General features: G+C 47.4%; 1 protein-coding gene across 6 annotated transcripts in view; it reads right to left on the reverse strand.

Moving 5' to 3' along the window:
* The window catches only part of IGSF5 (immunoglobulin superfamily member 5), an 89,718-nt gene extending 80,218 nt beyond the window's left edge, over positions 1 to 9,500 (reverse strand). For 3 of the 6 annotated variants that reach the window (XR_006718200.1, XR_006718199.1, XM_045501334.1), the window contains exons 1-2: positions 8,853 to 9,286; positions 5,189 to 5,266 (exon numbers count right to left, since the gene is read on the reverse strand). Coding sequence is in view for 4 of the 6 variants with exons in the window: in XM_045501334.1 (XP_045357290.1) it covers positions 5,189 to 5,246 (58 nt within the window). In the remaining 2 variants the exon portion in view is untranslated. Of the gene's footprint in view, positions 1 to 5,188; positions 5,267 to 8,852; positions 9,287 to 9,325 lie in introns of those variants that run through there. The other 3 variants (XM_045501332.1, XM_045501330.1, XM_045501333.1) reach the window with 3 other exon arrangements.
* Positions 9,501 to 25,659: the final 16,159 nt, after the last annotated feature.

Consider the following 25,659-nt stretch of genomic DNA (forward strand, 5'->3'; position numbering starts at 1 on the left):
CAATCAAAACCACAATGAGATACCACCTTATACCTGTCAGAATAGCTAACATTAACAACTCAGGCAACAACAGATGTTGGCGAGGATGTGGAGAAAGAGGATCTCTTTTGCACTGCTGGTGGGAATGCAAGCTGGTACAGCCACTCTGGAAAACAGTATGGAGGTTTCTCAAAAAACTAAAAATAGAACTACCCTATGACCCAGCAATTGCACTACTAGGCATTTATCCAAGCGATACAGGTGTGCTGTTTCGAAGGCACACATGCACCCCCATGTTTATAGCAGTGCTATTGACAAAAGCCAAAGTATGGAAAGAGCCCAAATGTCCATCAATGGATGAATGGATAAAGGAGATGTGGTATATATATATGATGGAGTATTACTTGGCAATCAAAAAGAATGAAATCTTGCCATTTGCAACTACGTGGATGGAACTGGAGGGTATTATGCTAAGTGAAATTAGTCAAAGAAAGACAAAAATCATAGGACTTCACTCATATGAGGACAAAACAGATGAACATAAGGGAAGGGAAACAAAAATAATATAAAAACAAGGAGGGGGACAAAACAGAAGAGACTCACAAATATGGAGAACAAACTGAGGGTACCAGAGGGGTTGTGGGAGGGGAGATGGGCTAAATGGGGGAGGGGCATTAAGGAATCTACTCCTGAAATCATTGTTGCACTCTATGCCAACTAATTTGGATGTAAATTTAAAAAATAAAAAATAAAACAAGTTAATAAAATAATAATAATAATAAGTCGACATAGAACTTGCACGGCAAAGGGTAGTCTTCCAAATCCTTCACGCCCCTCTTTTCACTTCTGGTTTTTTAAATAAATAAATGAAGGTAAGCAATATCCAGGACTTGCCATCACAGTGATGAGCTGGAACCCACACTCACACCTTCCCACTCTTGCCCACTCTTTCCCCCTCTGATCTCACTCAGAGTTTATAGCAAACAGACCCCTAAGCAGACCAGACCCTGTGGTTTCTCCTCAGCCCTGCCCGCCACACCAGTAAGACTGCAACGGGTTCCTCCTACCTTATGCAGCTGTAGGATTCCTGTGGGTCCACCAGGCAGCCTGCCATATAGCCTGAGTGCCCCCAAATCATTGCAGCCACCTCTCCTTCCACCTTCATATGGTCAAGTTGTAAGACAGGACACGGCAGACACATTAACGCATCACCTGAGTACCCAGAATGCACGGTCTGCCGCAGGGACAGGTTAATGGGAGAGCAAGAACCATTGCACAGCCCCGGAGGCAAGCAGGACCAGGGGGCAAGGCAGCCAGGGTCAAGGTCAAGAAAAGGGTCCTGAAAAGAGACCTACAGGCTCCAAAGAGGCAGAACTGAGGGAAGATCGCAATTAGCTAAGACTATTCCTGTGTTTGGATAAACATGATGGTTATTCTTTCCTTTGTCTCTGGGCATGGTGGGAAAAGAGAGAAAGTGGGACTCTAAATAACAACTCCTATTGGCCATCCTCCCTTATCCCGGGGCAGGCCTCTCTAATCCAAGGATCCCTTTGATCTGGGATTTTAGAAAAAGAAAAAAGCCTGAGGAAGAGAAGTCAAAAATGATCCCCCAGGGAAAGTCACGGCCTCTGCGCCGACTTGGCTCTTTCCACGAGCCCTGAACTGCACCTTCAGAAGGACAGAAGGAAGGAAACAACCAAATCTACACCCCGAGGAAAGAGACGAGCTCTCCCCGCTCCACAGGGAGACAACAGCACGCTCCCCCCACTCCTGATGCAGAACGGTGGGAGTTAAATGGACAGAGCCCAGTGGCTCAGGTGTGGGGAGCGCCAAGGTGGCTGAGACCCAAGCCCGCCCTGCCAGGAGCGCCATGTAAGTGCCTCCCACAGAACACGCAGACCCATCTGAAACCATGGCTCCCTCACTGCCTAGTGCGAGGTAGAGAGATTATTTCACTCTGGAACACTGTTTGCTCCGAGCCACCAGACTGCACCTGTGACCAAGAAAGTGTGCAGGTCACATACCTTACTTTGCAGGTGGGAGGTGAGAGGGAGGAAGAACAAATGGAAACTCTTGCTGGAGTTTGAACCTGACCTCTAATAAATTAAACAGGAGGCTCCAAATCGTCAGCACTACATTCCCCGGACAGCACGTCCCCAGCGGTCTTGGCTACCGCCATAGGTAAACTCGCCTTCAGCCCTGCCTACTGACTCAGAAGCTGTACCCTGATAATGCGAGGTCCTGGAGCCCCTTTCCTCTCCCTGAATCCTATCAGCTGCGGGTTGTGTAACCCTGCCCTGCACAGAACAAATACGAGAAAATGGACAGTAAGGCCTTTCACCAAACACAAATCCTCCTCTTCCCTCTGTTCCCCTTTCACTCTGTAGAGCGAACAGGCAAATCAGGGCAGAGCCACAAGAAAGATCAGTGTCCCCCTCCCCCCCCACCTCCCAGACACTTCCCCTGGGCCACCAGCTGTGGTGGTCACCCAACTCGGGAGTCTGTCCATTTGCAAGATTCTTATTCACACTCACACTCTCCAGTTCCCACATCGGCAGCCCCCCTCCCTCTGCTTCCTCTCCTGCCAGGATCCGACTCCACCAGGCACCTCCGTGAATGATTGACTGGCTGCCAGCCGGGACCAGACATCTCGTCCACTCACTGCATCCTCCTGTCTGCAAAACGGAAATCACCCAACAGTAGCACTTTCGTGCCTCCTCCTGGCCCTCCATAAATGGACCCCAAACATGCATCCTACCGGCTTTCTGCGAAGGTTTTTTTCTCAGCTCCCTGGGGGAGCAGCTGGATGTCTCCCTGATGGGAGGTCGGAGGCCAGACCCCTCTGTCCTTCCACTGTCCTCCCGCCTCCCTCACTGCACCTGCAGACCCCTCGCCTTCCCCTGCTTCTTACTGAACACTGCAAAGAAACGGTGAAGCAGACCATTAAAATCAAAAGGGAGAAAGGGAAATGCAGGGGATCTGGCAGCAGAGAAATGCTTTGGTGAGGCAGCTGAGAAACTGGGAGTCAGGACAGTCAGAAGGGAAATGAGAAACAAGTGGGGGGGGGGGCGGTCCTGAGGCACCTGCAGAGTTCCACTGATGATGGCAGGAAGCTCGAGTGTCACCGCTGTGCCACCACCACCCAGAACTGCTGTTCACACGGCAGCCAGCACACTAGCATGACAAGACACCCCTACCACCCACCTCCACATTCAGACTTAGTTTAAATATTTTAAACATGTACATTTTGGATAAAGACCAGATAACCCTTAACATTATCCTCTTAAGACTTCACTTAGTCTCCCATCAACTTCCTTTGGCCCCAAACTTCACCTTCCAGCCACCAGACTACCCTAAATTTATCAAACTCGCCAACTCTTTCTGGCCCCAGGGCCTTTGCATGGGCAGTGATCAGTCTGGCATGCCAGTCTTGGCTTTCAAATCTTTGAGGCAATTGTCACAATGACAACTTTATATTGATTTTTCTACCAATAAGTGCCTAATTCCCCTGCAAGGCTCTAAGCGCTTTGTTAGCAGGGACTATGCCTGGTTTTTTCATTGCCACATCACAATGCCTACAACTAAATGGCACATAACAGGCCCTCAGTCAATATTCACTGAGTGAATAAATAAGGGTGTTGAGTTCTAAATAATCCATTGCACTGGGGCAAGATAGAGAGGAGACGACTGGCAGGAACCCTTTGCGTGTGCATGGAGGTTGCTCTCAGCTATTTAAAGTCTACAAACAAAGGTGTCTCTACCCCAAGACTTTCCAAGATGAAGTACCCAAGGTGCTCAGTCCATAGTGACGGACCCCATCCCCCAGGGGGCATTCGAATGAGCCCATAACACTCTCCCCTCCTGGAACAGCCATCTCCAGGCCTCCACCAAAGCGTCCCCTTTGTTCCAAACACAACTTCAGGGAAAATGTCCCAGAAAAACCATAGACCCCACAGCACATCAGCTCCCCGCTAAACTGCCAGAAGAGATTTTTGCAACCGTGGCTGAAATAGCCACGTTGGAGCCTTATCCCTCAAATGAGTGCTGAGCGTGGTTTGCCAGCCCCTGGACAAGTCCTCAAGCTCTACGCGACAGGGCTGGTGTTTTCCTTTCCACAAACCAGGGCTTATCAAGCGCCTACTAAACACCTCACGCTGCGCCCTATGAGTCGGGGGTTTCTGAACATCTTTGCCCTCAAATACGCATTAACACCACAGCCTAGGCCCCTGGGCTTAATGTCTCAACATACTCCAAACCAAAACTTACAAAAGAGTCCTTATTGCCTGTAACACACTCTGAGAGTCCCTATATTATTTCATTCTTTTCCGTTTTGCAATAAATATTGAATATGGGGGGAGGGGTATCAGAATGACCAAAAGGGAGGCATTCACGGCAGGTTCTTGGTCTTGCTGTTAATACACGAAGGTGTTCAGTTTGTGAAAATTCATCAAGCTGTACCTCTGTGACTTGTGAGCTTTTCTACATGTTCGTCATTCTTCAGTACAATGCCTTGAAATCACTGCACAAGAAATACAGGATGGCTACCCTCTGGAGTTTGAAACCTAGTCAGGAAACAAGACAAACACACCCGAAGCACAGAAGTCTAGGCAAGACATAATCAAAAGAAAGCTGGGGGAACCAACTCCAGTCACCCCGAGGACCCCGCAGTCTCAAGCTCCACCTCCTGCAAAGCAGAGTGTGATTGGGAGACCCTGGCCTGGGACCCCCTGGAGTCCCTTTCGACTGACCCCCTGGGGGCGATCCAGGACGAGGAGAAGCTGATGGGAGAAACAGCGGTGGGCCCTTCCCCTGTCAGTAAATGGGAGCTGGGATTATTACCCAGAAAACGGCAAGGTCAGGAGGGCTTCAGGGAGGAGGTGATGTCTGAATTGGGCCTTCCTTGAAGGCCAGATAGAAATGGAAGAAGAGAAAAGCAGGCAGAGGACAGGACAATGACTTACAGGGAGGAATGGAAGGGCAAACGCTCACAGCAGAGACGACCCAGTGGAAGGACCGGTAGGAAATTCAGTCAAGAGAGCAGGTAGGGCACCCAAGGAAAGAGACCCTTCTGTGGAAAGAGGAAGCAGTGAGAAAGGAAGAAGGAAGAAGCTTCCGGCAGCCACGTATCCAGGAAGCTTCCTCTGGGTTCCCTCCTGCCCACTTCCAGCGGATGCCCAGGAACATTCCACCAAGCTCAGGAGACCCCTACCTGCCAGCCCAGCCAGGATGACCAGCACGGTCGAGATGCCTTTCCACCTGCCCTCCATCACCACGCGTCTTCTTCACCCTGGGAAAACAAAGCAGCCAGGTAACCCTCTGTCACTGACGAGCGTTTGGCATCCCGAGTGCACGGAGCCCCTACCGGCTCATGGGTGTCCGTGGATGGACGGTCGGTGGCACCAGCCTCACCCCAAACCTGCTGGATCAGAAGCTCCAGGGGCGAGCACACAAATCTGTCCAAACAATTAAACAATGAACCAATTCTGGCCCAGGCTCAAGTTGGAGAATCCCTGCATTAAACGATCTTGCTCCCCAGTCCAGGTATAAGTTATGGAAGGCAGACGGTATAGCCTTACTGCTGACTGACTCACCAGGATGTAGGGGTGAGGGCTTGCTGCTTTTCATTTCAATCATGATGTTTTAATCACTGAGGGGAAAAAAAAAATCCTCCCCGTAACAAGTTCACGTTACCAAAAGGGAAAACAGGCGGAATAGAACATAAGCTTATTAGAAGGTGCCAAAAGGTATGTATAGAGAGAGAACAGGGGGACGTCTGCAAGGGGTCGTGTGCGTGCGTGGGGTGGCCGGCTGTAATTACAAACAGGCAAGTCACAGAAAGTCTCCCTAGAAGGTGTTCTGTGAACGGTGAAGGAGGTGAGGTGACAGCCACGTGGATATCTGCAAAGGAGCTTTCCAGGCACAGGGGCAGCAGGTGCAAAGGCCCCGGGGTGGGACCATGCCTGGCATGTTTGAGAGGCACTGGCGTTGGGGTGGAGTCAAGGGTGAGGGAGAAGGGGAGAGGTCGGAGCTAAGAGAGGTCAGGGTAGACTGAGCCCTAGGCAGCTCATGAGGAACCTGTTGTGTGCACCTGTGGGCCCTTCCTTCCAATCCCTTTGTTCTTGGATAAACCTCTTGCTCACCCCTCCATCCCTACATGTTCTCTTTTTATTTTTACTTTTCCCTTCTTCCCTGTGGTAGGCCCATGCAACACAGTCACCAGCAACGTGTGGCCCCACTGGAGCATGCAAGGTAAATCACCCACTGAACATGTGGGGAACTGCCCGCAAAAACAATGGCCCCTTGGCTCAGCAAAGGGTCTCTTTCTTTCACAGTCTTCAACACCACCACGTGTGGAGCACCGCTCCCTAACCAGGGGATGGTTTTCACTTTGGCTTTGGCGTTCACACAGATGTCACAGCCCCATCAACTGGGGAGAGGGGTAGGGGGGGACCCTCCCTCTGAAATGTGGGGCACCAGGTTTCATCAGAGACCCCCCCTCCCCACGGCTGTGGGATTTTGTAATGGGCTGACACCTGTCCAGGGCTCCCGTCCCCTTTCCTTTTCTACAGCCGAAAGAGGCCGACCCCACAGCAACACAAAAGCACAAACACAGGAAGTGAAGCAGGCACAAGTAACCACCACACCTCACGTCTGCGGAACCCGTTTCACGCTGAAGCAGTGATCCTGGCTATTCGGGGCTCACGAGAAGGAATGCGGGTTTCCACCCCTCTGTTTCTCTGATGTGTTGGGAAAGCAAAACTCAGCATGTGTGCTAAACCATAACCACTTGCGTGCACGGCACAGCGCAAGGTTCAGCGTCTGTGCCGCTGTGGGGACCCCGGCCCCCGCGGGGTCTAAAACACACCCCGCAGAGCTCCACAAATAGGCCCGGGCGGCAAGCTGTGCAGCAGCCCCACCCAGGCCGGACTGAAACCCCAGCCCTCCCAGACGGACTCCAGGTCCCCAATTACGAAGTGCCAATAAATCATTTACTAATTTGCAAGGTTCGATGCACACTGCTCTGACAAGTCGGTGGCTAGACCGGTCGTCTAGAAGGCTACACCCCAGCTGAGGATGCGGGAGACACCGAACCCTTGTAGAGAAGATTACGCATCTCACCGAAGGCCATAAATGCCAAGCTTGGACCCAGTGTTTATTGAAATTGCAGCCGAAGTTTAAGGTCCATTAGGAAATACCGATAGCCGTGCTGAGTCAGGCCGAGTCTGAGTGCTGTGTTTTCTAAAGCCTCTGTTCGGCCTCCGTCCCTCACACGCCGTTCTGGCTTCTTCTCTGTAAGAGCAGTGACTCTGTTTCCCCAGAGCCCAGCAGAATCCCCGGGACGGGCAGGGCAGGAGCGCCCAGTGAGGTCCAGGGAGCCCCGGGGCAGGATTGCTGCAGGAGTGGATTTGTGCCAGGCGGTATTTGAAGGATGTGTGCAGAAAGGAGCTGTCCCTTCGCTTTAATTAAATGAGGACCTATTGCCAGGTAATTTGCAAGTTAACATCTCTGTGGGATAGTTGGACAGACCCCGGAGATTTCACTTCCCATTCATTTTGTTACGGAAGACTTGAAGTACCTACTTCTGGTTGAAAACCTGCAAAGTCTTCTTAAAGTCTTAAGTCTTGTTAAATTGTACCAAACACAGGACACCCGGGTGGCTCAGTCTGTGGAGCAACTGACTTCAGTTCCGGCCATGATCTCACAGGTTCATGGGTTCCAGCCCATGTCGGGCTCTGCACTGACAGAGCTGAGCCTGCTTGGGATTCTCTCTCTGTCCTTCTCTCTCTGTCCCTCCCCTACTTGCGCTTTCTCTCTCTCTCAAACTAAATAACTTAAAAAAAAAAAAAAAAAACTGTACTGGTGCGCCTGTGGGGCTCAGTCCGTGAAGCATCCGACTTCGGCTCAGGTCACGATCTCACGGCTCATGGGTTCGAGCCCCGCGTTGGGCTCAGTGCTCACAGCTCAAGCCTGGAGCCTGTTTCCGGTTCTGTGTCTCCCTCTCTCTCTCTGCCTCTCCCCCACTCTCACTGTCTCTCTCTCAAAAATAAACATTAAAAAAAGGTTTTTTTATTTGTACTCAACAGGAGTTAACCGCCAACCACTCCCTTACTGCCCTGACAAGGCAAAAACCACACTGACGGTGTGTGAGGGGCCACCGCACTGATCCCAGGAAAGGAAACTGCCTCGTTTCATTATCTCACTCAGTTACCCCCACACACAAGCCCTCGTTCCTGGGTCCCTGGAAAGAGCTTTGCCAAGGTGCCTGCCACACTTCTTGCTACAGGCACCAGCATGAAGCCAAGACCCAAAAAGAAAGCTGGGTGCTGGTCAGGGTGAGTGAGAATTCGTCACAGCAAAATCCACGCAAGGGGCTCGCTGCAAACGTCTGTGCCTAAATACACATAAAGGCTGCACTCTGACAAGCCCACGTCCTGCACCCCTACATCCGGAGGGGCTGTCCTGCCTGCAGGAATGAGGCCCCCGTGAGGGCTTCCGGAGACTTCCGTGAGGCTCTCCTTCCCACAGGAGGAGAAACGGCATTTACAAGTGCGGGGAATGACCCATGGGGCCACGGTGACTTTCCAGCCCTGGAATCCTGACCCCCCCAAATCCCAGCTGGCTCTCAGCTCTCGCCACCCCCAGACAGCAGCGTGCTATGACAGAGGCTCTCGCTCCATCAGAAGTCATCTTGAATTCCTGAACTCCCCGAACAGCCTGCTTTCTTAATGTTTAACTGGGTGGAAATTGGGAAACAAAGAGTGTGTGTTTGGTCCTGGGACACTTTCCCGGGGAAAGCGACCCGCCCCTCGGCCCGAGACAGGTGCCTGTGGACCTGCTGGACAGACGCCCACCGCTGGCTGGAGCTGGCTCACCTCGGGCAGGAAGTTCTCCTCTTCCGGTGTCACAGAAGGTTCTCTGATCCCAGAGGCATCTGGGCCTCCGTCCTCCCTCCACGCAAACGCAGGAACAAACCTGTGTGGCCGCCGAGAATCTCCACCCGGGTTGCCGGTTAGCAGGAAGTTCCTCTTGAAATGGCCCTGTCACGTCACAGGCCGGGCTGTAAACACAGAGGTGGCCCCTGCCTGCCACTGGCCCCTCGCTCCCGGAAGGTGTGCATGCCCCAGAGTGACATTTTCCCTGCTAATCATTAGCCAGCCCCAAACAGCAAGCCAGGCCGCCCAGCGGGGCCTGAGAAGGTCACGGCCTCCGAGGCCACCACTCCTTCCCCTCGGCCCTCTGCCCTGGCTCCTCTTCTGGGCCTCTCTCTCTCTCTCTCTCTCACTCACTCTCTCTGTCTCTCTCAGTCCCACAGAGCCAAGCCCTTGGGGGCTGAAGGTCCTCTTACCCAGGCTGGGGGCCCTTCCTGCCCGAGGACGCCGGCCTGGACAACCTTGTTGATCTCTGGCGTCAGCACGGGCCTGGGGCTGGCCGAGCCGGTTCCTTCTCCGGCCAAGAACCTCCACACCCACAAGAAGACTCTTCGGTGAAAGAAAAGTAGTCCTGAGGGTGAAACCTTCTGGAATGTGGCCGCACTTTCCCGAGGAGCATTTGTAGGAAAACTGCTAAGAGGTTTCTTTGGCCCTCCCACGCCCACACCCAGCCAGCACTCAGCCTGAACAAAGGAACTTGGCTTCTCAGAGCCCGTGGAAAATTCTGGAAGAGACCACCACCTGGCACCCACCACATGGCAGCACCACGTGGAACTGTTTGCTCTCATGCCGTTCTCTCTCAGCACCTGCCTAGTCGCCCCCACTGTGTTTTAAAATTTTTTTTAAGGTTTATTTATTTTTGAGACAGAGCGCAAGCAGGAGCGGGGCGGGGCGGGGGGTGGGGAAGGTTGGTTAGGGAGAGAGATGGGGACCCAGAATCCCAAGCAGGCTCCGAGCTGTCAGCACAGAGCCCAACGTGGGGCACGAACCCACAAACCGTGAGATTGTGACCAGAGCCAAAGTCACTGGCTTAACCGACTGAGCCACCCAGGTGCCCCTCACCCACTGCATTTTAATCTTGTCAGGGGACTCAGAGCCAAGGGCGTCTGAACAGAATAGACACCAACAGAGGGTGTGGATCACACACTTAGCATGAGACCCTGAAACAAATAAATAGGGGGAAACGGTTCTCCCCAGTGGAACAGGATCAGAATACACCACCCCCAAAAGATGCCAGTTTGGCATAGAGATTTATTTTAGGCTGAAAATAGTTGAGATTTAAGAGATTAAAAAAAAAAAAGCCTTCTTAGAGATTCCCTTTTCTGACTAAAAGCATTAACTACTGGGGAATACGGCTGCCATAAATTCCTTTATAGGGTGGGTCCACTAATGAAGCCTACTGGAGATCCCTTCTTCAGGGGGAGTTTCCGACTCTGCATGAGAATAACGTCAAAAGACCACTCATCACCTGTATAGATAAACATTATCACAAACCTTCTCCTCTCTTGTCTCTTCTACTGAAAATCTATTTGTCCTTCCAAAAAAACCCTATTTGTTTTTCCCATAAGAAGCCTTTCTCCCCGCCCCCCACCCCGCCCCTTTACTCTCCCCTTCTAAATCAGGTATATATAAGTATTCATTCCAACCACTTGGTTCCTATATGCATACAGATTACACCTTTATCCTGCTAACCTGGCTTCACAGGTCCCAGGCATTGTACCTGAGAGGGCAAAAAAAAGGTTTGTTTTCCTCCTCCCCTACAAGGCCCTGTGCTGGTCAGAAAAAACGGTGAGCGAAACAGATTCCAGGAGTTAACAACACGTGAGTCAAATAATCTCTCAAATATACACAAGGTTGTGGCATCTTATTTATGAGCTATGTCCCTGAAGGCCAAGCCTAATTCAAAACTCAAATAATTCCCAAACAATGAGCCACTGAAATGAACACCCAAGGCCAGTGTAGCTGATTTTTATCCCTGTTACACTTTTCCTCATTTTCTCGGCTTCAGCACGAGTCATTTAGAATATCAGTCAGCACCCGGGCTCAGTGCTGACAGCTCAGAGCCTGGAGCCTGCTTCAGATTCTGTGTCTCCCTCTCTCTCTTCCCCTCCCCGCTTGTGCTCTCTGTCTCTCAAAAATGAATAAGTGTAAAAAAAAAAAAAAGAAGAAGAAGAATATCAGTCAGCACCAGGAGTCCCAAGCACTGACCTTCAGAGCACAGCTCAGCCTCAGCATAACTACTGGAGACTATTGTTAGAGCTTCTAGAAATTTTGAGTTATGATAACAATGAGAGTGTAGGGGAGGGGAAAGATTTGTTCCTATACCCTCCTTGGTTTGGTGGGTAGGGCCTGAAAATTAAACTGACAAAAGACAGATTGACAAGAGAAAACAAGAGAACAGCAAGATAGCAAGAGTTTATTAATGCATACAGGTGGGGGAAACTCGGTGCTGAGTACTCAAAGGAGTCTTAACAAGACAATAAACTTGAAGAGAAGTGACAGGGCAAAGGAAAAGAAGTCCAGGCTTTTAAGTGTGGCACACTGTGGGCAGGTGAAGACAGGGGGAAGACGAAAAGGAAGGTAAGGGTTGTATCGGGTCAGGTTTGTTGTAACCATTCTGAGAAGAGCCCCCAGTGACGAAGATGGTGTTTGCCCTTCCTGATACCCGCGGGGGGAGGCAAAGTTTGGGGTCTGCTGTTTCTCAGTTATCTTCAGCTTACGATAATTCTTATGACAACCTGGCCCATTCCGGGGTGCTATATTCTGATCCCCTACAAGTGCCATATGACGTGTGTACGTAACAACAGTAACCACCTCAGAGGTGCCCCAAAGATGCAGGGGCCAGCACTGCAGACCCTGGGCCTGGGCACTTCTGTCTACCAGCTACCCAGCCTGGAAACCCTGTATCCAAATCACTGGAAATGCAACTCTGAGACCCTGTGGTCTCGAGGGACTTTTTTTTTTTTTTTTTTTTTTTTGGACTTTGGGAGGTTTTCATTATTTCAAAGTTTGAGCATAAAGACAGATGTACTAATATTTTTAGCCTATGCTATTTTAAATTTTTTTAATGTTTATTTATTTTTAGGAGACAGAGAGACAGAGTGCAAGCAGGGGAGGGACAGAGAGAGAGGGAGACACAGAATCTGAAGCAGGCTCCGGGCTCTGAGCCATCAGCACAGACCCTGCAGGGCTGGAACCCACAAAGTGCGGGATCATGACCTGAGCCGAAATCCGACGCCCAACCAACTGAGCCACCCAGGCGCCCCTAGCCTATGCTATTTTAAAATCACAAAGCTCAAATCTACCTGAAACATACTCACACTAAAATTCAAATTGTGGTAAAGACCCCCAAAAAAGCTTTGTTGAAAGTGCAGGGGTTGGGAGGGGGTTTCCCTGAGGAAAGGCGTTTGAGCTCAGGTGTGGGGTGGGCATGTTAGGACCACACTGGGTAGGAAGGTGGACTTCAGGAAGGACCATGGGGGGGGGGGGGGGCGGGGAGGCGCAGATGAAGGGTGTGCCTTGAGTCAGGGTGGGTGGTGGGAGGCCCCAAAAGCCTGAGTAAGTTGGAGAGCCTAGCCCGGCTTGAATGCAAAGGGGTGGGAGTTGGGGTAGGGCTGGCAGTGGGGGCAGGGGTCTTCCGTTAGCCCAGAGAAGAGGCAAGGTCCAGACTAAAGGGTACAGTCAAGATTTGGGGTTTTGTCCTCACATATAAAAAGGAATGTCAGGGGGCGCCTGGCTAGCTCAGTTAGTCATGCATCAGATTCTTGCTTTCAACTCAGGTCATGATCTCACAGTTCATGGGATTGAGCCCCGTGGGTGGAGTCTGCTTGGGATTCTCTGTCTCCCTCTCTCTCTCTGCCCCTCCCCCACTCACATCCACTCTCTCTCCCTCTCCCTCTCTCTCTCTCTCTCAAAATAAATAAATAAACATTTTAAAAAATTGTAAAGGAATGTCAGGAAAAGCGGTGAAAACCTTTTAAATGAGCAAAGAAGGTTGTGGGGTTTCATGAGCCCACCATGAAGGCACGTGAGGTGTCTTTCCCATTGTTGGCTTTATTCAATCATAAGGCAAGGTTAACATAGTTATGAAGCAGATTCAGGATTCCAAACTCAGTGACATTACACTACACTTAAAAAAAGTATGTTGCGTTTATGTATTATTTTTGAGAGAGACAGAGCATGAGCAGGGGAGGGGCAGAGAGAGGGGGAGACACAGAATCGAAGCAGGCTCCAGCCTCCGAGCTGCCAGCACAGAGCCCGACGCGGGGCTCGAACCCACGAACTGCAGATCATGACCAGAGCCGAAGTCAGATGCTTACCCATCTGAGCCCCCCAGGCACCCCCATTGCACTACACTTTTAATTTGGCTTCTTACACGTCACCCAAAGCAAAGCACGAGACAAGTTACACAGCAAGTTAGGTAGAACAGGGCGTAAGAAGTTAACGAACCCAACGCGAAGTCAGCCTGTGGGCACGCGGTAGAGATAAGGCCTCCGTCCGTCGGGTCTGGGTCAGCGCTCGGGGCTCACTGTTTATTATGTCCAAGCAGCGGAGGGTCTCTGTTCCTGTTGGAGATGAACCGGGCAGAGTCTTTGGCCGCAGCTGCCTTTCTGAGGTGGTCAGACACAGAGGGGTCACGTCCGAGGAGGCTGACAGTTTGCTGCAAAAACCCGCCCTTTTTAAAGGGGTGTCATCAGCCTTGGGCCCCTGCAGGCCTCCCCTGCTCCTGCCGGTTATCAGTTCCGGGGTGTCTCCAGCCGGTGCTGGTTTCAGGGACACCTGGTCATAGCTACAACGCCCTTGGATGCTTACATCACTGCTTTGACACAAGTCGCTGCTTGACATGAGTGACTCCATCTTGCTCTCTACATGGGGTCACCTGACGTAACAGGACCTGAGCTGTCTTTGAGCTCTTAAAAACTCTAAGTGTGTGACGGTTCATTTGATGTGTCAACTTGACCGGGCCATGGGAAGCCCAGATAGCTGGTTAGACGTTATCGTGTGGAGTGTGTCCCTGAAGATGTCTCTGTAAGATGTTAGCATTTGAATTAGGAGACTGAGGAAAGCAGAAACCCCTCCCCAATATGGGTGGGCCTCGACTAATCCACTGAGGGCCTGGAGAGAACAAGGGGTGAGGAAGGGCAAAATTTCTCTCTGCTTATTAGCTGGAACACACACCTTCTCCTTCCCCCAGATATTGGTGTTCCTGGTCCTCAGGCCTTTGGACTAAGGGCTTCAGACTTGCACGGGAGCCACAGTACCCACTCCCCAAGGACTTCCCCAGCCTCCAAAACTGCATGAGTCAGTTTCTCATAAAACATACATACATATATAATACATACGTACATATATGTTGTGCAGCCACACCCCAGCAGACCCTAAGCCAAGGGTGGGTGGTGGTCTCACCATCGGAGAATTGACCCAGAGACAGCAGTCAAGATATAGGCTTACTGGACTCTGGAAAACAATATGGAGATTCCTTAAGAAATTAAAAACAGAACTACCCTACGACCCAGCAAGTGCACTACTAAGTATTTATCCAAAAAATACAGGAGTGTTGATTTGAAGGGGCACATGCACCCCAATGTTTATAGCAGCACTATCAACAATAACCAAAGTATGAAAAGAGCCCAAATGTACATTGACAGCTGAATGGATAAAGAAGATGTGGTATACACACACACACACACACACACACACACACACACACACACACACAAAATGGAGTATTACTCAGCAATCAAAAAGAAGGAAATCTTGCCATTTGCAACAACATGGATAGAACTAGAGGGTATTATGCTAAGCAAAATTAGTCAGAGAAAGACAAATATCATATGATTTCACTAATATGTGGAATTTAAGATACAAAACAGATTAACATAAAGGAAGGGAGCCTTTAAACAGATTAAGCTTAAACAGATTTAAGCTTTAAACAGATTAACATAAAAGAAAGGAGCCTGGGTGGCTCAGTCAGTTGAGTGTCCGACTTCAGCTCAGGTCATGATCTCACCATTCACAAGTCCAAGCCCCACATCAGGCTCTGTGCTGACAGCTCAAGCCTGGAGTCTACTTCGGAACCTGTGTTTCTCTCTGTATCTGCCCCTCCTCTGCTCTCTCTCCCTCTCTCTCTCTCTCTTAAAAATAAATAAATATCAAAAATTTTTTAAAAAACATAAAGTAAAGGAAGCAAAAATAAGATAAAAACCAAGAGGGAGGCAAACCATAAGAGACTCTTCAATACAGAGAACAAACTGAGGGCTGCTGGAGGGGAGGTGGGGGGGAGATGGGCTAAATGGGGGATGGGCATTAAGGGGATGCCTTGTTGGGATGAGCACTGGGTGTCATATGTAAGTGACAAGTCACTAAATTCTATTCCTGAAATCATTGTTACACTATATGTTAACTAACTTGGATTCAAAAAATAATTTTTAGGGGCACCGGGGTGGTTCAGTCGGTTGAGCATCCGACTTTAGCTCAGGTCATGATCTCACAGTTCATGGGTTCAAGCCCTGTGTCAGGCTCTGTGCTGACAGCTCAGAGCCTGGAGCCTGCTTCAGATTCTGTGTCTCCTTCTCTCTCTGCCCCTCCACCGCTCACACTCTGTCTCTGTCTCAAAAATAAATAAAAAGTTTTTTTTTTAATTCTATAAAAAATTTTTTTAAGAAAGAAAAGAAAATAAAAAATAATAAAATAAATAAAATAAAATAAGAATACATCGGCTTATTGGGGGAACTTACATACAGGGAGCACAGGAGTGGCCAACTAGATAAAGCACCTGCTGTTTTTATGATCTGGCAAGTAGCCCCCTTACTACCCTCCTTACAGGGCCAGCATTCCAAGGACATCAAGGCCTGCCATCCAGATACTCTTGGTCACAATTGAGATGCTCCAGGTTGGTCACCCCCTGAGCCCTTGACCTCGAGCACGGAACAGCAGGTTTCCACATTTCCTGCTTGTTGGGGCTCCAGCGGGAAGACGGGATCTGTGTATTCTGAAGCCAGTGGTTTACAGGGGCGTTCAGGGTGTGCTTACACAGACCAGCATCCAGCAGGAACCACACCACACACCTTACTGCGTCTATTCCTAGAGAACCAACTAATGCAAAGTTGTAAGAAACCTATAGTAATACTAATTATTCTAGCACACAGATACACAAGTGAACTTTGGTGAAGAAGCACCTGATTTTCATGTTTCAGATAATGAGCAGTTTCGTATCTATTTTTTAGAGTTTTCAACATTCGTAATAGCATACGTATGTGTGTTCTTTGAGTTCTCCATTGAACCTGTTGTAACATCTTGCTGGTTCCCTCATTAATTAGTGAGTTAAATAAAATCTCAGACACGTGCTCCTTTCATTTAAAAAAAATTTTTAATTAAACATTAAAGAGAGAGACAGAGAGAGAGTGGAGAATATGGCAACATAGGAGGACGCTGAGCTCACCTTGTCCTGCTGATCACTTAGATTCCGCCCACACCTGCCTAAATAACCCACAAAACCGCCAGAAGACTAGCGGAACAGACTCTCCGGAGCCAAGCATAGACAAGAGGCCCACGGAAGAGGGTAGGAAGGGCGGAGAGGCGGTGCGCGCTACACGGACTGGCGGGAGGGAGCCGGGGCGGTGGAGGGGCAGCCTGCCCGGCAAGGCGGAGCCCCCAAGTCTGTCTTGCAAAAGCACAGGGGCCAGACGGAGTGTGTTCTGACAGCCAGCGGGACTTAACACCTGGAATGTTAAAAGTCAGCAGCTCTGCTCGGAGAGTGGGAGGGCGAGAGGACACCGGGAGGGAGAGGTGTTGAGCCCCGGGAGTCAGAACTCAGCTCCGCAGGGAATAAAGGCGCTGACCAGCGCCATCTCCCTCTCCCATCCCCCAGCCGAAACCCAAAAGGGATCCAGTTCACCGAACTCGCTTGCACCGCGCAAACAGCCAACGCTGTGCTTCTGTGGATCCATCCCTCCAACAGGTCGGCCTCCCTCTCGGTGCTGCAGGGCCCCTCCCACAAGGGACCACCATCAGCAAAGTGATCTGAGCCTGCCCCTCCCACCCCTGTGCACCTTGCGGGTCCACCCTGGCTAATACACCAGATCCCATCGGAGCAGCACCATAAGCCTGGCAGCGTGCCATAGCCCGGACAGGGGCCACACCACTCCACAGTGAGTCCTGCCCCTGGGAGAGGGGAAGATAAGGTACACACCAGTCTGACTGTGGTCCCAGTGGTGGGCCGGGGGCAGACATTGGGTCTGACTGTGGCCCCACCCACCAACATTGATTACTCCCAATGGCACAGGGGAAGTGCCCTGCAGTTCCGCACCACTCCAGGGACTATCCAAAATGACGAAACGGAAGAATTCCCCTCAAAAAAACCTCCAGGAAATAACGACAGCTAACGAACTGATCAAAAACGATTTAAACAACATAACAGAAAGTGAATTTAGAATAATAGTCATAAAATTAATTGCTGGGCTTGAAAACAGTATAAAGGACAGCAGAGAATCTATTGCTACAAAGATCAAGGGAACAAGGAACAGCCAGGAGGAGCTAAAAAATGCTATTAATGAGCTGCAAAATAAAATGGAGACGACCACAGCTCGGATTGAAGAGGCAGAGGAGAGAATAGGCAAATTAGAAGATAAAATTATGGAAAAAGAGGAAGCTGAGAAAAAGAGAGATTAAAAAATCTAGGAGTATGAGGGGAAAATTAGAGAACTACGTGATTCAATCAAACGCAACAATATCCGTATAATAGGAATTCCAGAAGAGGAAGAGAGAAAGAGGCTGAAGGTGTACTTGAACAAATCATAGCTAAGAACTTCCCTGATCTGGGGAAGGAAAAGGGCATTGAAACCCAAGAGGCACAGAGAACTCCCTTCAGACGTAACTTGAATCGATCTTCTGCACAACATATCATAGTGAAACTGGCAAAATACAAGGATAAAGAGAAAATTCTGAAAGCAGCTAGGGATAAATGTGCTCTAACATATAAAGGAAGACCGATAAGACTAGTGACAGACCTATCTACTGAAACTTGGCAGGCCAGAAAGGAATGGCAGGAAATCTTCAATGTGATGAACAGAAAAAATATGCAGCCAAGAATCCTTTATCCAGCAAGTCTGTCATTCAGAATAGAAGGAGAGACACAGGTTTTACCAAACAAACAAAAACTGAAGGAATTCATCACCACTAAACCAGCCTTACAAGAGATCCAAAGGGGGATCCTGTGAGACAAAGTACCAGAGACATCACTGCAAGCATGAAACCTACAGACATCACAATGACTCTAAACCGATATCTTTCAATAATAACACTGAATGTAAATGGACTAAATGCTCCAACCAAAAGACATAGGGTATCAGAATGGAGAAAAAAAACAAGACCCATCTATTTGCTGTCTACAAGAGACTCATTTTAGACCTGAGGGCACCTTCAGATTGAAAGTGAGGGGATGGGGGCGCCTGGGTGGCTCAGTTGGTTAAGCATCCGACTTTGGCTCAGGTCATGATCTTGCAGTCCGTGAGTTCGAGCCCCATGTCAGGCTCTGTGCTGACAGCTCAGAGCCTGGAGCCTGTTTCAGATTCTGTGTCTCCCTCTCTCTCTGACCCTCCCCCGTTCATGCTGTCTCTCCCTGTCTCAAAAATAAACGTTAAAAAAAAAAGTGAGGGGATGGAGAACTATCTATCATGCTACTGGAAGTCAAAAGAGAGCTGGAGTATCCATACTTATATCAGACAAACTAGACTTTAAATTAAAGACTGTAACAAGAGATGAAGAAGGGCATTATATAATAATTACAGGGTCTATCCATCAGGAAGAACTAACAATTATAAATGTCTATGCGTCAAATACGGGAGGCCCCAAATATATAAAACAATTAATCACAAACATAAGCAACCTTATTGATAAGAATGTGGTAATTGCAGAGAACTTTAATACTCCACTTACAACATTGGATAGATCATCTAGACACAGGATCAATAAAGAAACAAGGGCCCTGAATGATACACTGGATCAGATGGACTTGACAGATATATTTAGAAGTCTGCATCCCAAAAGCAACAGAATATACTTTCTTCTCGAGTGCTCACGGAACATTCTCCAAGATAGATCACATACTGGGTCACAAAACAGCCCTTCATAAGTATACAAGAATTGAGATCATACCATGCATACTTTCAAACCACAATGCTATGAAGCTTGAAATCAACCACAAGAAAAAGTCTGGAAAACCTCCAAAAGCATGGAGGTTAAAGAACACCCTACTAAAGAATGAATGGGTCAACCAGGCAATTAGAGAAGAAATTTAAAAATATATGGAAACAAACGAAAATGAAAATACAACAATCCAAACGCTTTGGGATGCAGTGAAGGCAGTCCTGAGAGGAAAATACATTGCCATCCAGGCCTATCTCCAGAAACAAGAAAAATCCCAAATACAAAATCTAACGGCATACCTAAAGGAAATAGAAGCAGAACAGCAAAGACACCCCAAACCCAGCAGGAGAAGAGAAATCATAAAGATCAGAGCAGAAATAAACAATATAGAATCTAAAAAAACTGTAGAGCAGATCAATGAAACCAAGAGTTGGTTTTTTGAAAAAATAAACAAAATTGATAAACCTCTAACCAGGCTTCTCAAAAAGAAAAGGGAGATGGCCCAAATAGATAACATCATGAATGAAAATGGAATTATTACAACCAATCCCTCAGAAATACAAGCAATTATCAGGGAATAGTATGAAAAAATTATATGCCAACAAACTGGACAACCTGGAAGAAATGGACAAATTCCTAAGCACCCACACACTTCCAAAACTCAAACAGGAAGAAATAGAAAAGTTGAACAGACCCATAACCAGTGAAGAAATTGAATCAGTTATCAAAAATCTCCCAACAAATAAGAGTCCAGGACCAGATGGCTTCCCAGGGAAATTCTACCAGACATTTAAAGCAGAGATAATACCTATCCTTTTCCAAAAAATAGAAAGGGAAAGAAAACTTCCAGACTCATTCTATGAAGCCAGCATTACTTTGATTCCTAAAATCAATCACATTAATAAAAGAAAAGATAAGAACCATATGATCCTGTCAATCAATACAGAAAAAGCATTTGACAAAATTCAGCATCCTTTCTTAAGAAAAACCATCGAGGGGCGCCTGGGTGGCGCAGTCGGTTGAGCGTCCGACTTCAGCCAGGTCACGATCTCGCGGTCCGCAAGTTCGAGCCCCGCGTCAGGCTCTGGGCTGATGGCTCAGAGCCTGGAGCCTGTTTCCGATTCTGTGTCTCCCTCTCTCTCTGCACCTCCCCCGTTCATGCTCTGTCTCTCTCTGTCCCAAAAATAAATAAACGTTGGAAATTTAAAAAAAAAAAAAAAAAAAAAAAGAAAAACCATCGAGAAAGTCGGGATAGAAGGAACATACTTAAACATCATAAAAGCTATTTATGAAAAGTACACAGCTAATATCACCCTCAATGGGGAAAAACTGAGAGCTTTCCCCCTGAGGTCAGGAACACGACAGGGATGTCCACTCTCACCGCTGCTTAACACAGTGTTGGAAGCGCTAGCATCAGCAATCAGACAACAAAAGGAAATCAAAGGCATCAAAATTGGCAAAGAAGAATTCAAGCTTTCACTTTTTGCAGATGACATGATATTATACATGGAAAACCCGATAGACTCCACCAAAAGTCTGCTAAAACTGATACATGAATTCAGCAAAGTTGCAGGATACAAAATCAATGTACAGAAATCAGTTGCATTCTTATACACTAATAATGAAGTAACAGAAAGACAAATAAAGAAGCTGATCCCATTCACAATTGCACCAAGAATCATAAAATACCTAGGAATAAACCTAACCAAAGATGTAAAAGATCTGTATGCTGAAAACTATAGAAAGCTTATGAAGGATTATGGATTCCATGCTCATGGATTGGAAGAATAAATATTGTTAAAATGTCAATACTACCCAAACCTATCTACACATTCAATGCAATCCCAATCAAAATTGCACTGGCATTCTTCTCGAAGCTAGAACAAGTAATCCTAAAATTTGTATGGAACCACAAAAGACCCCGAATAGCCAAAGTCAAGTTGAAGAAGAAAACCAAAGTGGGAGGTATCACACTCCCAGACTTTAGCCTCTACTACAAAGCTGTAATCATCAAGACAGCATGGTATTGGCACAAAAACAGACACATAGACCAACGGAATAGAATAGAGACTCCAGAAGTGGACCCACAAAAGTATGGCCAACTAATCTTTGACAAAGCAGGAAAGAACATCCAATGGAAAAAAGACAGTCTCTTTAACAAATGGTGCTGGGAGAACTGGACAGCAACATGCAGAAGGTTGAAACTAGACCACTTTCTCACACCATTCACAAAAATAAACTCAAAATGGATAAAGGACCTGAATGTGAGACAGGAAACCATCAAAACCCTAGAGGAGAAATCAGGGAAAAACCTCTCTGACCTTAGCCGCAGCAATTTCCTACTTGACACATCCCCAAAGGCAAGGGAATTAAAAGCAAAAATGAACTATTGGGACCTCAGGAAGATAAAAAGCTTCTGTACTGCAAAGGAAACAACCAACAAAACTAAAAGGCAACCAACGGAATGGGAAAAGATATGTGCGAATGACATATCGGACAAAGGGCTAGTATCCAGAATCTATAAAGAGTTCACCAAACTCCACACCAGAAAAACAAATAATCCAGTGAAGAAATGGGCAGAAAATATGAATAGACACTTCTCTAAAGAAGACATCCACATGGCCAACAGGCACATGAAAAGATGCTCAACGTTGCTCCTCATCAGGGAAATACAAATCAAAACCACACTCAGGTATCACCTCACGCCAGTCAGAGTGGCCACAATGAACAAATCAGGAGACTATAGATGCTGGCGAGGATGTGGAGAAACAGGAACCCTCTTGCACTGTTGGTGGGAATGCAAACTGGTGCAGCCACTCTGGAAAACAGGGTGGAGGTTCCTCAAAAAATTAAAATTAGATCTACCCTATGACCCAGCAATAGCACTGCTAGGAATTTACCCAAGGGATACAGGAGTGATGATGCATAGGGGCACTTGTACCCCAATGTTTACAGCAGCACTTTCAACAATAGCCAAATTATGGAAGAGCCTAAGTGTCCATCAACTGATGAATGGATAAAGAAATTGTGGTTTATATACACAATGGAATACTACTTGGCAATGAGAAAGAATGAAATGTGGCCTTTTGTAGCAACATGGATGGAACTGGAGAGTGTTATGCTAAGTGAAATAAGTCATACAGAGAAAGACAGATACCATAGGTTTTCACTCCTATGTGGATCCTGAGAAACTTAACAGAAGACCATGGGGGACGGGAAGGAAAAAAAAAAAAAAAAGAGGTTAGAGTGGGAGAGAGCCAAAGCATGAGAGACTTAAAAACTGAGAACAAACTGAGGGTTGATGGGGGGTGGGAGGGAGGGGAGGGTGGGGGATGGTTATTGAGGAGGGCACCTTTTGGGATGAGCACTGGGTGTTGTATGGAAACCAATTTGACAATAAATTTCATATTAAAAAAAATTAAACATTAAACATTAAACATTTTTCATTTTAGGTTTTTTAATTAAACATTTTTTTTAAAAATTTTAAATGTTTATTGATTTTTGAGAGAGAAAGAGAGACAGAGCATGAGCAGGGGAGGGGGAGAGAGAGAGAGACTCAGAATCCGAAGCAGGCTCCAGGCTCTGAGCTGTCACCACAGAGCCCAATACGGGAGGGGCTTGAACTCATAAACCATGAGATCATGACCTGAGTGGAAGTCGGACACTTAACCGACTGAGCCACCCAGGTGCCCCAGATGTATATTTTAAGAACGCGAGAGGGGGATGGACACAGAGAGAGAGCTACAGAGGATTCTGCAGAAGACTCTGCACTGACAGCAGCGAGCTGCATATGGGGCTTGAATTCACCAACTGAGCCGCGAGATCATGACCCAAGCTGAAGTCAGATGCTCAACTGCTCAATGGACTGAGCCACCCAGGCGCCCCACGTGTTCGTTTCAAATTTGTATAAGAGCCACAATCTTAAATCCCAGGAACGGGAAGGAGTTCTTTGAGCACTTTAAGCAGACAAGGGCCATGATCTGTGTAGAACTTTTTTAAAGTACTAAAAGCAGTAGGTTAGAACACATTTACCTGTGTTGTGTTTTTTTTTTTTTTTCTTACAGAAACAGCTATTTCATGTTAAGCTCAACCTAATATAAAGAAGAAAATAAAAACCATCTATAATCTGAATATCATCCATGGATAAGCATTATAAATTTTTAATGAGTGGCTTCTATTATTTTCCTTACTTAAAAAGTGATACAGGGGCGCCTGGGTGGCGCAGTCCGTTAAGCGTCCGACTTCAGCCAGGTCACGATCTCGCGGTCCGTGAGTTCGAGCCCTGCGTCAGGCTCTGGGCTGATGGCTCAGAGCCTGGAGCCTGTTTCCGATTCTGTGTCTCCCTCTCTCTCTGCCCCTCCCCCGTTCATGCTCTGTCTCTCTGTCCCAAAAATAAATAAACGTTGAAAAAAAAAAAAGTGATACATATTCACTACAAAAAAAAAAATAGACAATGCAGGTAATCCAAAAGGAGAAACATTTTATTTTATTTTAAATATATATTTGTTGACTTTTGAGAGAGAGAGAGCACAAGCAGGGGAGAAGGAGACACAGAATCGGAAGCAGGCTCCAGGCTCAAAGCTACCAGCAGAGAGCCCGACTTGGAGCCTGAACCCACGAGCCACCCAGGCGCCCCAGGAGAAACATTTTAAAGATTGCTTTTAAGCACACCATGAAGACAAGCACTGTTAACAGCATGGTGTGTATCTGCTAAAAAATGTTCAGATGGGACCTACTGTTTAGTAGTCAAATTTTATTTACTTAATATATTACAAATCCCTGTCCCCAGTCAGTAAATACATTATTTTTATGACTAGGCATAATTCCGTCAACGGATGGTAGCATCACTTACCTAAGCCGATTCCCTCTGTCCAGCTTCGCGGTGCATATGGTGATCAACACCGTCTCAGTTGATCAGAGAGTCTGCCTCTGATGATTCCTTAGGATCCGTTCTGAAAAATGCAGTTGCTATGATGAAGACAGTAAGAAGATGAGCAATGGCGGGGAAGTGGGGGAATAAATAGGCAGAGAAGAGAGGATTTTTAGGAGAGTGAAAATACTCTGCACGATCCTATGATGGTGGGTGCACGTCACTATACATTTGGCAAAATCTGTCATGTACAACACCAAGCGTTAACTGTAAGGTCAAGTGCGCACTCTGTGTGATCATGATGTTATCAATGTAGATTCATCAATTGCAACAAATGTACCACTCTGGCCAGGGGATGTGGCAATGGAGAAGACTATACGTGTGTGGAAGCAAGGCTTCTATGGGAACTGTCTGTAGCTTCTGCTCAGTTTTGCTGTGATCCCCAAACTGCTCTAAACAATAAAAGTTTATTTTTTTTTAATGCACTTGCTGGGTCAAAAGACACGCACATTGCAAGAAGTCTGAAAGTTTCCTGGATTAGCAAAATCTCTCCAAGATACTTACAGTGCCCCTAGTAGTCAATGGCCGATGCAATCAATACCATCAGCTATTTTAATGTTTGACAATTTGGTAAAATGTTTTTTAATTCAATATTGTTTTCATTACAAAAGGAATGTGTTGTCAATGTAGAAAATGTGGAAAATTCAGGGCGGCGGGGGGGGGGGGGGGGGGGGGGGGGGAGGGGGAGCGCACAAATAACAGATAATTAAAGCAGAACCCAAAACCTTGGGTTCCAGAGAGACTCACTGTAGTGTTTGTTATAAAGCCTTCCAATTTTTAATGTGTGTGTATGTGCATTTGTATGTCTGTGAGTGTATGTGTGTATGTTAAGTTTAATATTTAACTTTTTACAAAGCATTCAATGTAATTTTATATACCAAATCTGTGTTTTCCACCTAACCCACTAAACGGGATTGAGTAGTGAGTGTCTTCACTACTCAAAATTTGTATCTACCCAGAACCTCAGAATGTGACCTTATTTGGAGACAGGGTCTTGGTAGATGTAACTAGTTAAATTAGGTAAGGTCATATTGGATTACAGAGAGCCCTAATCCAGTATGACTGGTGTCCTTATAAGACGAAAGGAACGTGAGGGGCGCCAGGGTGGCTCAGTCGGTTAAGCGTCGGACTTCGGCTCAGGTCGTGACCTTACAGTTCGTGAGTTGGCAGCTGTCTGCGGACAGCTCGGAGCCTGGAGCCTGCTTTGGATTCTGTGTCTCCCTCTGTCTTCCCCTCCCCCACTTGCACGCTCTCTGTGTCTCTCTCGAAATGAATAAATAAACTTAAAACAAAAAAGAAGAGAGCAATGTGGACACAGAGATATACACAGAAGCAAGAGCACTGGAAGGCACACGGGGGTGTACCAGGTGACAACAGAGGGGGAGATTGGAGTGAGGTGTTACAGGACACCAAGAGTGGCTAGCAAGCCCCAGAAGCTCCAAGAGGCAGAAAGGAGTCTCCCCCAGAGGCTTCAGAGGAAACGAGGTCCTGCCAACACCTTGATTTCACACTTTCAGCTTCCAGAACTGCAAGAGAATAAATGTGGGTCCCTTTAAGGAGCCTATGGGCAGGACTCTGTAACTGTAATCCTAGGGAGCGGTTAGAACCACTTAAGCAAATGGCCTAAGTGTCTTTCCATAAATTTATGGATTCCTACAGAATATTTGAAGTGAC

This window comes from Leopardus geoffroyi, chromosome C2 (assembly GCF_018350155.1).
Source record: "Leopardus geoffroyi isolate Oge1 chromosome C2, O.geoffroyi_Oge1_pat1.0, whole genome shotgun sequence".
Taxonomy (NCBI): domain Eukaryota; kingdom Metazoa; phylum Chordata; class Mammalia; order Carnivora; family Felidae; genus Leopardus; species Leopardus geoffroyi.